This window comes from Tachyglossus aculeatus, chromosome 18, assembly GCF_015852505.1.
Source record: "Tachyglossus aculeatus isolate mTacAcu1 chromosome 18, mTacAcu1.pri, whole genome shotgun sequence".
NCBI classification, from domain to species: Eukaryota; Metazoa; Chordata; class Mammalia; order Monotremata; family Tachyglossidae; genus Tachyglossus; species Tachyglossus aculeatus.
Window position 1 is genome coordinate 40,704,040 of NC_052083.1, and position 16,168 is coordinate 40,720,207.

A 16,168-nucleotide genomic window follows, 5' to 3' on the forward strand; every position below is an offset into this window, starting at 1 on the left:
TTTACTAATCTTTACTAATGATGTAGATTTTCTTAAACCCCATCGCCATCTTTCCACCTGAGGCTCTTGTGGGCTACATGCAGGGAAGGGGCTCTGTCACTCGGGCCCTGAGCTCTCCCTTCCTTCCCCACCCCGCAGTCTTGAATCCGTCAGTTGTCAGGGAGAGGGTGTCTCGGGCAGAACGCGGAACGAGCTCTTCTTTTCAACCGAGACCAGAAGTCGGTTTTCCAGTCTGTCGCCGTCCTCCTCGCGGATATTTAGCCGGCCCCCGCTGGGTGCGGGGCGGGCATCCCGGCCTCCGGGGAAGGCATTAGAGGTGTCCCCCGGGGTTCGGACAGGCCAGGATTCCCACCCCTCAGGTTAGAATTTCCATCATCCCGACCCCAGCTTCCCATGAGGGTGTTCCATCTGGAGGGCAGCTCCGGCCACGAGAGGGGCCTGCCGTGGACAGAAGACCGTGACGCTCGCCGCTTCCAAGGGTCAGCTTGGTTCAGGATCCAAGACTTGGGTCACCGGAGGGTTGGGATTGGCGGGTCGAATCTGGCCAGAAATGGCTTCCCCACTGATTGGCAGTTAGGCCCTGAACAGAGTAGGCTTGGACTGCCCCAGAAGAGCACTTGGAAGAGGACCAGATCGTCTTGCTAGTCTCCAGGATATCATCATCATCATCAATCGTATTTATTGAGCGCTTACTATGTGCAGAGCACTGTACTAAGCACTTGGGAAGTACAAATAGGCAGGATATGCCAACCTTTCCCTGGGTTTTGCGGGTAGGGACTTCACCGTGCTCCTCTCCCCGTCTTTCTCTGTCTTCCCCTGTCTTCATGTCTCTTTCTCTGGTTCTCTCTCTCCCCCTCCCTCCCGCCCTTCTCGAAATGGACCCAACTTTTTCAAAGAGTGAATCAGGCTTGGTGAAGAGAGGTGGTGGGTCCACTCAGATCAGTGGTATTGAGTGTTTACTAAAGTGCTTGGGAGACTACGAGTCCAGTTGGTATACATGATCCCCGTCCTCCATCATCATCATCATCAATCGTATTTATTGAGCGCTTACTGTGTGCAGAGCACTGTACTAAGCGCTTGGGAAGTACAATTTGGCAACATATAGAGACAGTCCCTACCCAACAGTGGGCTCACAGTCTAAAAGGGGGAGACAGAGAACAAAACCAAACATACTAACAAAATAAAATAAATAGAATAGATATGTACAAGTAAAATAAATAAATAAATAGATAGATAAGTCCTCCAAGAACTTAAAGTCTCACAGGGGAGACAGACGTTAAAATACCTTTCAGAGGAGGTAAACCACCAGGTCTAGGAATATGCACGTGAGTGCTTTTGGGGTGGGGAGAGGCGAGTACCTAAGCGCTTGGAGCGTGGTGGGAGCGGGGCCGACTAGATACGCCAGGGAGGCTTAAATTCAGTCCCGTGCCGGGTCTCCGCTCAGCCGATGTTTCTCCCCTGCAGACTACGCGGTGGAAGAGAGGCCGTCCCAGATCTCAGTGATGCAGCAGCTGGAGGACGGCGGGCCTGACCCGCTGGTCTTTGTGCTGAATGCCAATTTGCTGTCTATGGTCAAAATGGTCAATTGTAAGTAGAGGCTTGAAGGCTTTGTTTTGAGAGCATTTTATTCGGCGCTTCTTACGTGCTAAACTGTGGGGTGGATTCAGGTGTATGAGAGCGGACACAGTTCCTGTCCCACACAGAGGCTCCGTGTGTCTGTCTTCTCCCCATTTTACAGGTGGGGAAACCGAGGCCCAGAGAATATCAGTCAGTCTGTGGTATTTATTGAGTGCTTACTGTATGCAGAGCTTTTGTATTAAGTGCTTGGGAGAGTCCAGTGCTTAGAACAGTGCTTGGCACATAGTAAGCGCTTAACAAATACCAGGGTTATTACTGTGCAGCAGTATAACAGACACATTCCCTGCCCAGAGCGAGCTTACAGTCTAGAGGGACTGTTAACAGAGAAGTTAAGGGACTTTGCTGGGGGCCACATAGAAGGCCGGGGCAGAGCTGGCACTGCGGCGTGGGGACTCCCCCCAGGCCAGTGCTCTTTCCACTAAGCCACCCTGCCTTCCTGTAAGCTAGACTTTTCTGAACCTCACTGACATGTAACTTCCCCTGACATAAACAAGGTCACATGCCCCCCCCCCCCGCCTCCCCAACGGCACTTTATACCGTGCTTTGGACCCATCTGAGCGTTTAAAATTCCGTTCATCAGAGGACCTGTGTGTCTGAAGGGAAGCTTTCCTGACGTGCCGTGGTTCTCGGTGCTGCTCCCCCTGACCGACGGGGACAGAGGCCCCCACAGCTGTGGGAGTGGCCGTGGGCAAGCGGGGGACTCAGCTCACTCCAGACCTCTGAGAGTTTCCAGGCAGGGGGGCCAAAGAAGACACCACTGGCGGTGAAATTCTTCTCCGAGCGTGTGTGTGGCCTTAAACGGCCCATGTGGGACCTGCAGTCCCGGCTGTACGGTGCGTACAGGGAGAGGGATCGCTCTGTGCTGACCAAGCCGATCTGATCGGACACGGTCCCCGTCCCCCACGGGGTTCACAGACTCAGAGGGAGGGAGGGTAGGTATCATCTCCCCATTTTACGGATGAGAAACCCGAGGTCTAGGGAGGTTCAGTGACTTGTCGAAGGTCACGCAGCAGGCCAGTGGCAGAGCTGAGACTGGATCCGGGTCCCCCGACTCCCAGTGTCTTTCCCACACGGCCTTCTGCAAACTGGGCTCTGCCACCGGAGGAAGATTAGCATCCGGCCGTCTCCGGTCAACAGCACTGTTTCCATACGGACGTTGCTTGGCTGGTTGCTTCCTCTCCCTGCGATTGGTTTTCCTACTTGTTAAACGCCTCTCGGGTCCATCGGCTCATCAAAGAAGACTTTTCTGCCGCCGTCCCGGGCCCCGACCGGTCCGTGGACCCCAGCCCGGCGCTCTGGGCCGTGAGGGGTGCGGGTCTGCCGGCGGCCAGCCTCGGGAGGAGGGGGCCTGAAGATCCCCGCGGCCGCCTTTCCAAGCACCCCGTTTCTCCCCGCAGATGTGAACAGGAGGTGCTGGTGCTTCACCACGAAAGGCATGCATGCGGTGGGCCAGTCCGAGATTGTCATTCTTCTGCAGTGCTTGCCCGACGAGAAGTGCTTGCCCAAGGATGTGTTCACTCACTTCGTGCAGCTGTATCGAGATGCCCTGGCAGGTGGGAGAACCCTGGGGCCGGGGGATAAATGGGTCCTGGGAGAGGAGTGGGTCCGGACCGGACAACCGAAACGAAGGCCACCGCTCGGGTCGGGTGGACGGCGGGGCGGGGCTCGCCGTGGCCAGAGGGAACCCTGGAGTTCTCTTTCTCCTCCACCGGTCTGACCTGCAGGAGATTGGATTGGAGTTGTGATTAGGGCTGAGAAAGTGCCCTTTGGTTGTGTTCAGGGGCTGCCTTTCGGAGGCCCTGAAGATTTGGTCTCCCTCCGGGAGTGCAACGGGGGCCTTTTCTTCTTTCCCCAAGCATAACGATTTGACGGCCTTGGGTTATGCGTTTGAGGTCGGGGAGGGGTGGGATGGAGTGACTCCACGATATACGGGTGAGTCGCGGGTCCCCTTTCGTTAACACTTTGGCCTGGCTGTGTGCACCGGAGTCATTTGGGCATCTGAACGGGGTCTTGGGCCTTCGTTAAAGAGCTTTTAATTGGCCTCAGCCGCCTTCTGGGACAAGAGCCCTTGATGTGTTTGAGCACCTGCGTTTGGAGGACCCAGATTCTGGGGATGTCGTTTAAGTTGTCCCTTCTTCCGTCGTCCTCGGGCCGGCCGGGCCCAGCCAGGGCCAGCGAGGCAGAGCCGCCCCTGAGGCCCGAGCCCAGCGGGATGCTTGGGGTCCAGCTTGCAGACCCTTGTACCTTTGACCTTCCATCTAACTGGGGCAGCACAGGGCTCAGGTCCGGTCCGGACTCGCACGACAGTCCCGGGCAGGCAGAAGGACGGTTTTCGGAGGTTCCTTCCCCGCTGCCCCAGAGCCGCTGCTATTGCTGCTGACCCCAGCCGGGTCCCGAAACCTGTGCCCCTTCAGCTCCCATCTCCCACCTCAGGGGCGGGGACTCCCCGCTCAGGCTGAGCCCAAACCCACCAGGAACTGGGGTCTCCGTCGAAAAAAATCTACGTGTATTTTTCCGTCTTTAGAGATCACAAACTTCCCAGCAGTTAGGCCAAGGTAGTATGCTTTCAGACCCAGAGAGGGCTAAAGGATCAGGTCATTATGCATAGCACAAATGATAATAAATTGTGCATAGCCAGTGTGTAATTATAGAAACATCACCACACTGGGCACTCCCTCAAGCTCGAATCCCTCTCAATAGGGGAGCAGGAAAGAGGCTGGGTGTGAGTCAAAGCCAAGGAAGATAACTGGTGTGAACCCAAACCGAGGGAAATAGCGTGCAGGGATCTCGGCTCAACCCTGTCAGTCAGGAATACTTATTGAGCACCTGTCGCAAGCGGAGCAATGCACTAAGCGCTTGGGAGAGTACGATAGAATTACTAGAGATGAGCCCTGCTCTCAAGGACCTAAAACAGTCTGAAAGGGAAGACCTACAGTGAAATAATTTATGGGATAAGCCCCTTGAGGACCGGGGACCATGTCTAATTCTCATCCTTATGCTTTCTCCCCAGAGTTTAGTAAGGTGCTTGGGCATCCCGTAGGGGCTTACTACCTATTATGACTGGTCACTAGCTAGGAATTAATGTTTCAGCCCAAAGGAAGGAGACAGAGGGCCCATCAGTTCCCCCGGCCTCAAGTGGTTGGTTCCTTGCCCGCTCCTTCCAGGGCTCAGGTCCCCAAGGAAGATGGTTGAATTTGAACCAAGCTCTGAAGTTGGAGGAGGCTGGGACCCGTCCAGGTGGGGAAAGGGGGAAGGAGAGAAGCCGTGGCCTCCCCAGACAGTCCTCGACGTGCCCGGCAGGCGTGATGTGGATGAAGAACGTAAACTTTCAGGCGTACCCGCTCCTGGGCTGGGCCTGGGCTTTGGCCAAGGAAGTGTCTGATGTTGATGACGATAATGGTTGTCGTATTCGTTGCTCGCGTGCCAGACGTGCTAGGCGCTGCGGTAGATGCAGTACAATCAGGTCAGACGTGGGGCTTCTAATCTAAGGGGGAGAGAGAACTGGCATTTAACTCCCCTGAATGATAACGGAGAATGCAGCCCTGGCCTCGGGCTCATCCCTAGCCTGGGGCTGGTTTAGCGGGGGATGCTGTCATCCTCGGCATACCCAGGGGGGTTGTCAGATCTGACTGAGCCTGGCTGTTTTGGGCGCCCTTTGCCATTCTTCCGGCCCCACCCCCAGGCCCGGCGTTGGCAGGTTCGCCCTGGGCATCAGCCAGTGAAATGGTGCGGTCCCAAGTAGGGTGTCCCACCCAAAGGATGAAGATTCACTCCTGTGGTGGACAACAGTCGGAGACAGGGAGGGGGAGGAAGGCCTGTTGATAAAGACTCGTTGGCTCCAACCCTGCCCCCGGTCCCCCCTCACTCCCGATCTGGGGAGGCGGAGGGGGGCTTGTGTCAGCCTCATGGGCTCTGGGCAGGGCAGGGGATTCGATTGATTCACCTAGCTAGGGCCCTTGCCTCCTGCCCCTGGCCTTCCCCAGCTCCATGCAGCGCTCCTTAGGGTCCAGAGGCTCCAGATCTGGGAGCTGGGGAAACTTTAGGATGATTTCTCGCCTACCCTCTCCTCTTACCGTACGTCTCCCGCCCGGAGGAGGGGTCATCTTCTCTGGACAGAGAAAGACGCCCGGCATCTGGTTTTGACCACTGTGATAGTGGCTCATCCCAGCCAGGTCCCAGAGAGCCGGTCGGGGCCTGGCCCCACGAGGCCCCACCAGTGGGGTACTGGACTGATTATTAAGAATGAAAACAAATTATTTGGTGAGCTGACTCCATTTAGTCATCCTTGCAGGCGTCTTTGGAGTTGTTCCCATTCATTCAGCCAGTCAGTTGTGTTTACTGAGCACTTACTGTGTGCAGAGCGCTGTACTAAGCGCTTGGAAAGTACAATTCAGCAATGAAGGGAGACAATCCTTGCCCACACCGGGCTTACAGTGTAGAAGGGGGGAGGCAGACATCAAAACAAGTAAATAGCGTCAATATAAATAAATAGAATTATAGATATGTACATATATACACAAGTGTTTTGGGGCGGGGAGAGACGGGTGAGCATTCAGTAGGGCTTTGAAGGGGGGGAAGTGTGATTGGCGAATTTGAGGAGGGAGGGCATTCCAGGTAGAACGAGGGCCAGGGGTCGACGGTGGGACGGGCGAGAACGAGGCCCAGTGAGAAGGTTAGCACCAGAGGAGCGGAGGGTGCGGGCTGGGATGGAGAAGGAGAGAAGGGTGGTGAGGTAAGAAAGGGCAAGGTGATGGAGAGCTTTGAAGCCAATAGTGAGGAGTTTTTGTTTGAATTGGAGGTTGGTAGGCAACCACTGGGGATTTTTGGTGGGGGGTGACATGTCCAGAATGTTTCTGTAGAAAGATGATCCGGGCAGCAGAGTGAAGTACGGACTCAAGTGGGGAGAAACGGGAGATTGGGAGGTCAGAAAGGTGGCCGATGCAGTAATACAGGCGGGATAGAATGAGTGATTGTATCGTGGCTCTCAGGAAAAAAACATTGCGTTAGGGAGCCCAGGGCCTGCTGGATCAGAAACTGTCGACTTGCAGTTCTGGGCTCTCTCACCCCCATCCCTCCCAGCTCTCGCCCCGCCGCCCGGATGGAATAGCTCCGTGATGCGATGTTGCGGCCGGCAACGGTCAACCCTTCCGGGCATCCTGTTCCACAGCGTCCGTCGTCGACCCTGCCGAGAGACACGGACGATCCTCCTCCCCAGGGCAGCAGGCCGACAGGTCCGCCACCCTGCAGAGTCCAGTGGATTAGGGAAGAGATTAGGAAAAACTTCAAATCTTTTAAAACGTAAATATTTTGCCGAGGGGTTATCCCTGACTTAGAAAACGAACAACAAGAATTTGGCAGAGGAAACGGGTCCCCAACGGGACTCCTCCATGTTTGCCAGCCACATGCCCTGGCGGTCCCCTCCCGGATGGGCATGGGCCAGGCTCGGGCCTGCGGGGAGGGACCAGGCATCTGCACCGTTCTGGGGTCTGCCGTCTTCTTTAGGGGTTCCTCGGGGCCCAAGCAGAGTCCAGACCCAGAGTGGAATGGCTGGATGTCAGGGGCGTTCCTTTGGGACCCTGGAGCATCAGGGGCGGGGAGCTGGGGTGGGGCACAGAGTGCCGGGTTTGGCCGCAGCTGGCACGTGGTTCGTACCCGTTGTGGCATAGAAAGGCCCAGGCTTGGATTCTGAGAAGGGAGAACCCCTGCCTCAGTTTGTCCAGTTGGAAATAGGGCAAGGGTCAACACAAGACCACGAGTATCAATGCTCTTGGGTTTAGCCCACAGCTGGTCTAGCCCAGGACTCCGCCTCTGACGGGAGCACCAGAATGCTCGCTGTAAGGCGCACTGATCCTCCTGTTTAGTGGGGTGCCATCCGAGGTCCCTGACTCTGCCCGCCGTGACCCACCATGGACCATTCCCACACCCCTGACTCTCCAGTCTCCATCCCATCTCTCCCCCAGTGATCCAAGAAGGACAATTGTACACTCGCCCCCGCCTCCCGCAGTGACTTAGCCCGCACCATCCGACACCTCCCCAACCAGTATTCTGGGTCAGACGTAACTGGTCGTCTTTGAGTAGTGATTGAATCTCCTGAGCATTATTTACGCAGAATTGGCTCTTCGTTCCGCTTCTGCGAATTCGAAATGCCATTATTTGGCTTTCCCCTTAGATTTTGGGTCCCAGCAAACTATTCCACTTGAATCTGTTTCTTTGAAATGATGAGCTGGTTTGGAGGAGCAAAGTTGGTCGGGGACCCCGGTGCTGAGTGAGTGGGTTGGGGTCGTGCCCTTCCTTAGAAGGCAACTATCCTGGTCCCCAAGACCTGGCTGTGGGGAAGGGATGTCAGTTGCAGGCAGGAAGTGGCCTAGAAGTGCTGCTTTGGGCAGTGGGGAGGTTGGGGACGATGGGGTTTCGGGTCTGAGGAGCAGGGTCAGAGGAAGGGAGGGAGTGACTGCGGCTGGGCGCTGACAATGGTTTCATGAGTGAAGGAGGGATGTGATAGGCTGCGGGTGTCGGACCGCGTCCGTATTCCTCCCCTCTTGAGCTCCCTGGGAAAGTCTGGGGAAGCGAACGATCCCGGCTGGCCGACTGCCCGGGAATACGCAGTTGGGCCGGTCCCATCAGGGAAAGAATCGGTTTTCCTTTGCCCGCCCTTCTCTCAAGGGATTGACCGTGTTCTTGTTTAACAATGGCAAGAGGGAACTCTAGGATCTGTGGACACATTTGTGCGTGTCCGGGTTTGCTGAGGCCCGCACCCCCCTTCTGCTGGAGTGGCTGGTGGTGGGATGTGGGGTTGAACCTCCGATCCCCAAGCCCGGTGGTGCCCAACTCCCCCGTTATGATGCCAGCTGAACTATGGCAGACTCCCGCTCTGCAACCCTTAGGAGGGGGTTTCCCCCCAGGTTCACCCGTGACTCCCTCTCTCCCCTTTTCCCCGGGCCCCGCATTTTGCCACATCTTCGTCCCCCCGCCCCTAAGGTGGGGTGATATAGCCCCTCCAGGGCCAGCTGCTGGGTCACCGTGTCTGCATCACGGACCGGCTCCTCACTCCCCTCTGGCCAGAGAACCGTCCACGTACCCCCAGCTTGGAGCTGGGGGTCGGGGGAAGGGGACGAGGAGGGTTGGTGGAGATGGAGAAATAGTAAGAATAGCGTTGCTTGGACGCCCGCTGGGTGCAGTGCCGTGAAGGCATTTAGTAAGTACAGAGCCGTGAAGTGACCCAGTCGATTGATGGCATTTACTGAGCGCTTACCGGCTGCAGAGCACTGTACTGCGTGCTTGGAAGAGGAGAATACGAGAGAGTTGGTAGGCACGAACCGAGTTTAGAGTGGAGTGGGAGAGACAGGCGTATAAAGATTTCCTAATAGAAAAGGCCAAATAAGCAGCTGCATAAAGAACTGACCTAACGTGGACACCCGCGCCCCCCGGCTAGAAACGGCGGAGGGCAGCTTGAGCCTGGGGGGCCGGGAAGAGTGAGCCTTTGCCCAGGGTTCTCTCTGGATCGTTCTTCTGTACCTTTGCCCGGGGGGGGGGCGGCGGTACCGTGGGCGCCGGGGCACCGGCAAGACGTCCCCGAGGGCAAGCTGGCCTACTGGGTTGTCGATGGTCTCCGTCCGGGCCTCCCGGGGGTACGGCCGGGGGCTCGGGGGGGTGCCCGCCGTACCAGACCGGCTCAGCGTGGCCCCGGGGAGGAGGACTAACGCGCGTCTCGTTTCAGGCAGCATCGTGGGCAGCTTGGGGCACTCGTTTTTCAGCCAGAGTTTCCTGGGCAGCAAGGAGCACGGGGGCTTCCTGTACGTCACGGCCACGTACCAGTCCCTGCAGGACCTGGTGCTCCCCACCCCGCCCTACCTGTTTGGGATCCTCATCCAGAAGTGGGAGACGCCCTGGGCCAAAGTGTTTCCCATCCGCCTGATGCTGCGGCTCGGAGCCGAGTACCGCCGTGAGTTAAGCGCCTGGGCCCGGTCGGGGGGAGGGGGCCAGCGTGGGCCCTGGGGGGGCGGGCCGGGCCCCCCCCCACGAGCAGAAGAGGACACAGCCGCGACTGTCAACGAGCAGGGGGATTCACCGGGCGGCTGCCCCCCTTTAGAGAGCGGCACCTCTGGAGGTGGAGGAGCTGGGCCGAGCAGAGCTGCAGCCCGGGCAGCCGGCGGGCAGGCCAGGGGCCGCACGGGGACCCCGACGCGTGCCGGGACATCCCGGGGAGGAGCTCTGAGGAATCTAGATTTCTACAACCGGGGATCGGCCATCTGTTGAGAAGGAAACAGCCTCCGACCGCCGAGGTTGGGGTTCCCGGGCCTCCCTCTGAACAGGTCTTGTCCTATCCGTGCCCGCAGTTTACCCGTGCCCGCTGTTCAGCGTCCGCTTTCGAAAGCCCCTGTTTGGAGAGACGGGACACACCATCATGAATCTTCTTGCGGTAAGTCGGTCACCGTGGCAGGAAGTTCCGGTATCGATCGAACGCATTCCGGGTGCCGAGCCCTGTACCGATCGCTCGGGAGAGGGAGGTGCAATGGTAGTAGTGTTGATCGAGCACCCCCCGAGGACAGGGCACTTGACTGAGCTCCCGGGAGCAGAGACTGGTTTTGCCACCGGAGCTGGGTTGGGAGGGTCTGGTCACCGCCACTGCTAGAGCCGGCCGGGCGGTTGGGAGGGAAGGCTTCAGACGGCCTCGCCGACGGACCGCCTTGCTCCGGGGCAGCCCCGGCCCGGCTAGGGGGGTCGCTGCGTTGTCGGGAGACCCGTCGCTTCACTGATGGCTGTTTCGGTGCCCTTCGATTTGCCTTTCCCCAGGACTTCAGAAATTACCAGTACACATTGCCGGGGGTCCAGGGCTTGGTAGTTGACATGGAAGTGCGGAAAACCAGCATCAAAATTCCTAGTAACCGATACAACGAGGTAAGACGTCAGCGCCCCGTGGGAACGGTAGCGGATTGCCCAAATTGAAGGGACGAGAGTTAGGGAGCGCCTCGACTTCCTCCGTGACGGCCAGTAAAATCTGGTGGCGCCTGTCTTCGCTTGGTTCTGGAGGAGGGCCGTACGGAGCCAGCCTTCGTGTTGTGGCTGACGTGCTCCTTTTCTCATCATGAGTGCTCTAGCCCCATTGTATCACGTCAGGTTCCCACGGGAGCGTGGATCTCTGTTCCTCTTGAAAATGGTTTTGTGGCTCTGATGTCAGCCCCAGAGGGCTCCTGTAGCCTTTCTGTGCGTATCTAAGGCCCCGTTATATAAGTACCCACCCAGGTACGTGTCACCTTTTCCCTATCCGTCAATCATTTTCGTGTCGGTCTCCCCCTCTGGGTTGTTACCTCCCTGAGGGAAGGGATCGCGTCAACAGTTTCTACTGTACTCGCCCAAGCGCTTAGTGCTCTGCACACAGTAAGTGCTTGATAAATACCATTAATTGATTGATTGACGGTGGGGAAGGCCTCCCGCTGCCGCTGTATCCTCCGCCGCCTTCCCCGGGTGGAGCAGAGGCCGATGGGCCACCCCAGTGGGGTGGAAACAGGGCAGCTTCAGAGCTGGGCCGGCCGGTGGTTCAGGGGCGCGGGTTTGGCAAGGAGAAGTCGGTGGGCATCTGAGTAGCAGAGGCAAGGACGGATGGTCAATAGCTTGGGGCTTTTGTCGTCGGAGGCGGCAGCCTTCAGACTTTTCTGCTGCTGTTCTGCGGAAAACTTACTGGGCAGAAGCAGCCGGGCGTGGAGGCTTGCGGCGACTCCACGGGGGTCAGGTCACCCCTCGCCTGAAAGCGGGGGCCTGCAAGATGCAGGGAGGAGTGGGCCGGGAGAGCGAGTCCTGGAGCGCGCACGGGGCTGCCGGGAGGGAAGGACAGAAGGAAGAAGGAAGGAAGGGGACGTGTTTGAATGTAGAGCAGTTGAAGTGAGCTTGGGCCCCTCAGGTCGCCGTGGATGGGAGATGGGGCAGCGAAACTAATTAGCTCAAGTAATTTTAGCCCCCGGAACTCCCGGAGGCCCAGGAGGAAGCCGGGAAGGTGCCACGGGGAGTCCTGGTCCTCTGGCCTCAGGGCGGGGAGGGGCCGGGTGAGGCCGCCGAGGCCGGAGGGGCCGGCTCACCCCGGGTTCTGCCTCCAGATGATGAAGGTCATGAGCAAGTCCAACGAACACGTTCTGGCCGGGGGGGCCTGCTTCAATGAGAAGGCGGATTCCCACCTCGTGTGCGTCCAGAACGACGACGGGAACTACCAGACTCAGGCCATCAGCATCCACAACCAACCCAGAATGGGTGAGCCTGGCGGTGGGGGCGGGGGCCACGGCGGGGCGGGGGGTGGCGGGATCGGGAGGAGGAGTGGCACCGCTCGGGCCCGGGCCCTTTCCGGGGCCGTGCGGACCTGAGGAGGCATCCCGCTAGCGGACCTGGAAACGGGGTTGGGGTCGTGGGGAGTGGCAGAGTCCCTGCCGCAGAGCCACCGACTCAGGCAGGGAGAGGAGTCCCGCAGAGGTGCGGAAACTCGGGGCTCCCCAGGCCCGAATGGGCCGCCACTTCGGCGGGGCACGGGCTTGTGGCCCCGGTGCGGGCGTGGGCGTAGGGCGTTGCGCGGTCGATTGATCCTTTTGGCCGAAACCTGACTGAGTTGGTTCTCCGGCCATTGCAGTGACCGGCGCCAGCTTCTTTGTGTTCAGCGGAGCACTGAAAGCCTCTTCGGGATATCTGGCCAAGTCCAGTATCGTGGAAGGTAAGGAACGGGCCACAGGCGGGCCTGAGGCCGGCTCGACCTGGGCCTCGGGATGCCCCAGCAGGGCCCCGGCGGGAACGTCGGGCCCCCGGCCGGCTCCTTTCCGGGCTGACCAGAGGAGCGGGCGCGAGGAGTCTAGGTGCGGGAACCCGAGGCCGGGAACTCGGGGCAGAGTGCTGAAAGTGGGGGTCGCTGGGAATTTCCCCCGGGTGGGGACTTCACCTCGGAGCGGGCGGGGGCCTTCAGCCGCCCCTCCGAAGGCCTCCAAACCCGGCTCCGGGCTAACCCGTGGCCTGGCTGTGTTAATCCAGCTATCCGACCTGGCCCGGGGGATCCACCGCCCGCCCACGCCACCTGAGGGGAGCTTGAACTGTCTAAGTGGCACCGTGTGCGGGGGCGGACCGGGGTTGAGCCCAGGGGCCGGGGCACACGCCGGCCGGCTGTGCCGGGCTGGAAGAGCACGTGCGACGGCACGGCTCTCGGGCTGGGGAAGGGGGCACCCGGGCCCCTCCGCTTGGCGCGGGGAGCGGCCGCTCGGGTTTGGGATTTATGTCCACCTTGAGCGCTCTGAACCGGCCGCTGGGGTCACCGGCGACCCCCGCGGCCACTGTTCATTCATTAATTCATTCAGTCGTACTTATTGAGCGCTTACTGTGTGCAGAGCACTGGACTAAGCGCTTGGGAAGTACAAGTTGGCAACATCTAGAGACGGTTCCTACCCAACAGCGGGCTCACGGTCCGGACCCTGGGCCGCGTGAGTCGGGCCGGGTTGGCGGAGGCCCTGGCCCCGGGGGCGGACGGGGCCACCCCGTCGACATTCCAGTAGTCATCATCATTCAGCGTTCAAGTGGTCGTGAATTTTGTTTGCGGAGAGTTTTTTGATGGCGAGAGGCAAAGAAAACGTAACGTGTCTGTGTATCGTGGGTGCTACTGACGGCACTCGTGGAGAAGAGCGGCAGACAGGGTGCCAGGAGCTATGTTGGAGGATTGATAGCAGCTGGGCGCTGGGTCCCCACCTCCACCCCGGGTCGCGGCCAGGCCGTGCCCATCCCCGATCCCTCGGGCCTCCCTTCCCAGATGGAGTGATGGTGCAGATAACGGCCGAGAACATGGAGTCGCTCCGGCAGGCGCTGAGGGAGATGAAGGATTTCACCATCACCTGTGGAAAGGCCGGCGCCGAGGACCCCCAGGAGCACATCCACGTCCAGTGGGTGGCCGACGACAAGAACGTCAACAAGGGGTGAGCAGGGAGGGAGGGAGGGAGGGAGAGAGTCCGGCCCCTGAACCCCGACCCCACGTCCCCGGCCTGCCCAGCTGCGCTCTCCCACCCTGGTCTCTGGGACGTGAGCCGGGAACACCCTGGGACTGGGGAAGGCGCCCGGTTAGACTTTTCGGGGACTCTCGGGGGGCCAGTGGGTGAAGGAAGAAGGAATGTGCGTGCGGGTGTCTGCGTCCGTTGGGGTTACGGGGAGGTTGTTGTTTCCACTTGAGAAACAAAAGGTTTTTGCCCGGCAGAGATGGGTGGCGCCCACCGGGCGGAACCGAGAATCCGTAAGCGCCGTTGAGGGTTTCGCACGGTCTGTGTAGTAGCTTCCAAGTGGGCCGGCCCGGGCCACCCCCTTGGTCCAACCGCTCAGCCCGGACGGTCTGGGGGCCGACGGCTGCAGCCCAAGCGGCGACTGGCCGCCACCTCCCTCCCCTTCCTCCCCAGGGTGGTCAGCCCCATCGACGGCAAGGCCATGGAGTCCATAACCAGCGTGAAGATATTTCACGGCTCCGAGTACCGAGCCAACGGCAAGGTCATCCGGTGGACAGAGGTGAGGAGGCTGACCTCCCGGTCGAAGACCCCGCTCCGGCCCCCGTTGGGATTGCGGGTGCACCCGCCCCGGCACCCCGACCCCAGACCGCTCTGGGGACCCCCACCCCCACCAGTGGCGCCCACCCCGTTCCTCCCGTCGCATCCTGCCGAGCCGGGGCCCATTTGGTCATCAGAACCGGCTCTCGGGCCTCGCTCCTCCACTTGATGGGAGGAGGGTGGACGGGCGGGCGAGCTGGTGTTCCCTAGGTGGAGTAAACCTTCCTCCTCTCTCTGGGAACAGGTGTTTTTCCTGGAGAACGACGACCAGCACAGTGGACTGAGCGACCCGGCCGACCACAGCCGGCTGACGGAGCACGTGGCCAAGGCGTTCTGCCTGGCGCTGTGCCCCCACCTCAAGCTGCTGAAGGAGGACGGGATGACCAAGCTGGGGCTGCGCGTGACCCTGGATGCGGACCAGGTGGGTGAGCGCGCGGGCCGGGCCCCAAGAGCCTCCGTCCGTGTCTGCTCCTCGGCCCCGGGCCCGCCCCCTCCTGCTTCTGGCTGTGCCCCCCGACCCCGGGCCCGCCTCTCTCCCCGGCGGGGCCCGGGCCGGCGCTCCCTCCTGGGGCCTCTCTGGTCTCGGGCCGGGCGGAAGGAGCCCGGTTGCCCCCCTGCCCGCCCCCTTCCTTCCCCGAGGGCTTCACTCGGGGCTTCCGGCCGGCCGGCCGCCCGCAAGTTCTCGTCCCCTCTCGTGGCAGGTTGGCTACCAGGCGGGCAGCAACGGGCAGCCGCTGCCCTCCCCGTACATGAAGGACCTGGACAGTGCCTTGGTGCCGGTCATCCACGGAGGGGCTTGCCAGCTGAGCGAGGGCCCCCTGGTCATGGAGCTGCAGTTCTTCATCCTGGAGAGCATCTCCTAGGGCCGCCGGCTCCCCCGCCAACCGCCCAACCGCCCGGGAATCATTTGCACTTTAAAACTGGAAGATTCAGCTTCGGTTGACACTATCGACGCGGGGGGGCCGGGAGCCGGGGGAGGGCCCGGCCCTTTCCGTAACTCAGTCTTCTATGCATCGTCGCCCGAGAGGACGGGGGGGCAGCTTCCGTACTAACGGCCCCGCTCCCCTTGCCGCTCATCCCCCTGTCGCCGCCTAGACGAGAACCCCGCCGGGCGCCCCTGCCACCTCTCCCCACCCTCCCCTACTGTCGGACTCGTCGCGATTCGGTAGCCCCCCCTCCGCTTAGCCGGGGTGGCCCCCGGGGGAGAGGGCGGGGAGGGTCCGAAGGCGACTCGGCCGTCTTGTCCCGTGCACCCGCAGCTTGGGGAGAGGCACCGTGGGGGCCGCCCGTTCCCGGGCCCCGGGACTCGGCCGGGCCGCGGGGAGGAGGTAGGGTCCGGTGGGCTCGGCTGCAGCCGGGGGCCCGCCTCCTGAGGCGTTAGGGGTTTAGGGCCCGAGGCCCCCGCCTGGCCTACCGACGACGGGCTCAGAACTCCCCACCCTTAGTCCGCCGGGCCGTTTGCCCACCCACGGGCCTGACTGGGGCAGCACCCTTTCCGCCCACGTCCCGATTACCCCCCCCCCCCCCCAACCCCCACCGCGGCCTCCCTCCCCAGGCCCTTCCTGCCTCCCACCGGCCCTGGGGCGGGCTGGCCGGGCCACGCGGGGCATCTCCCCTTTCTCTCTGGAGAGGCCCGGGCCCTCATCCTGCTACACTGCAGGGGAGCCTGTGGCGGTCGAGGTTGCCCACACACTGGGCTGGGGCCGGAGCTCCCCGCCGGGCTACCCGAGGGGATGTTGTCTATCTGCCCCGGCCGCGGCGCAGGCGAGGGGCCCAAGGCCCAGAGCGGTTGGCTAGGAGCAGCGAGTTTAGGCCGGGGCCCACCCGTCAGCGGTGCCCTCCTGGGGTCCGCCCTCCCTTTGGGATGACCCTCCTGCGCTTCACTCCGAGTCAGGCTACTGAACACCCTTCCCCTACCCCCAGCGGCCCCCAACCCAGGGTCCCCTCCGCCGAGCCGCCTCGGGGCCAGTGCCGAGGGCCCG

General features: G+C 60.9%; 1 protein-coding gene across 6 annotated transcripts in view; it reads left to right on the forward strand.

Moving 5' to 3' along the window:
* The window catches only part of ZFYVE9 (zinc finger FYVE-type containing 9), a 70,786-nt gene extending 55,091 nt beyond the window's left edge, over positions 1–15,695 (forward strand). For all 6 annotated transcript variants that reach the window (XM_038760293.1, XM_038760291.1, XM_038760296.1 and 3 more), the window contains 11 exons: positions 1,465–1,587; positions 3,036–3,191; positions 9,356–9,580; positions 9,975–10,057; positions 10,432–10,536; positions 11,730–11,880; positions 12,251–12,331; positions 13,409–13,571; positions 14,043–14,148; positions 14,431–14,607; positions 14,888–15,695. In XM_038760293.1, coding sequence (XP_038616221.1) covers positions 1,465–1,587; positions 3,036–3,191; positions 9,356–9,580; positions 9,975–10,057; positions 10,432–10,536; positions 11,730–11,880; positions 12,251–12,331; positions 13,409–13,571; positions 14,043–14,148; positions 14,431–14,607; positions 14,888–15,049 — 1,532 coding nt within the window. In that variant the 3' untranslated portion in view covers positions 15,050–15,695. The remainder of the gene's footprint in view (positions 1–1,464; positions 1,588–3,035; positions 3,192–9,355; positions 9,581–9,974; positions 10,058–10,431; positions 10,537–11,729; positions 11,881–12,250; positions 12,332–13,408; positions 13,572–14,042; positions 14,149–14,430; positions 14,608–14,887) is intronic.
* Positions 15,696–16,168: the final 473 nt, after the last annotated feature.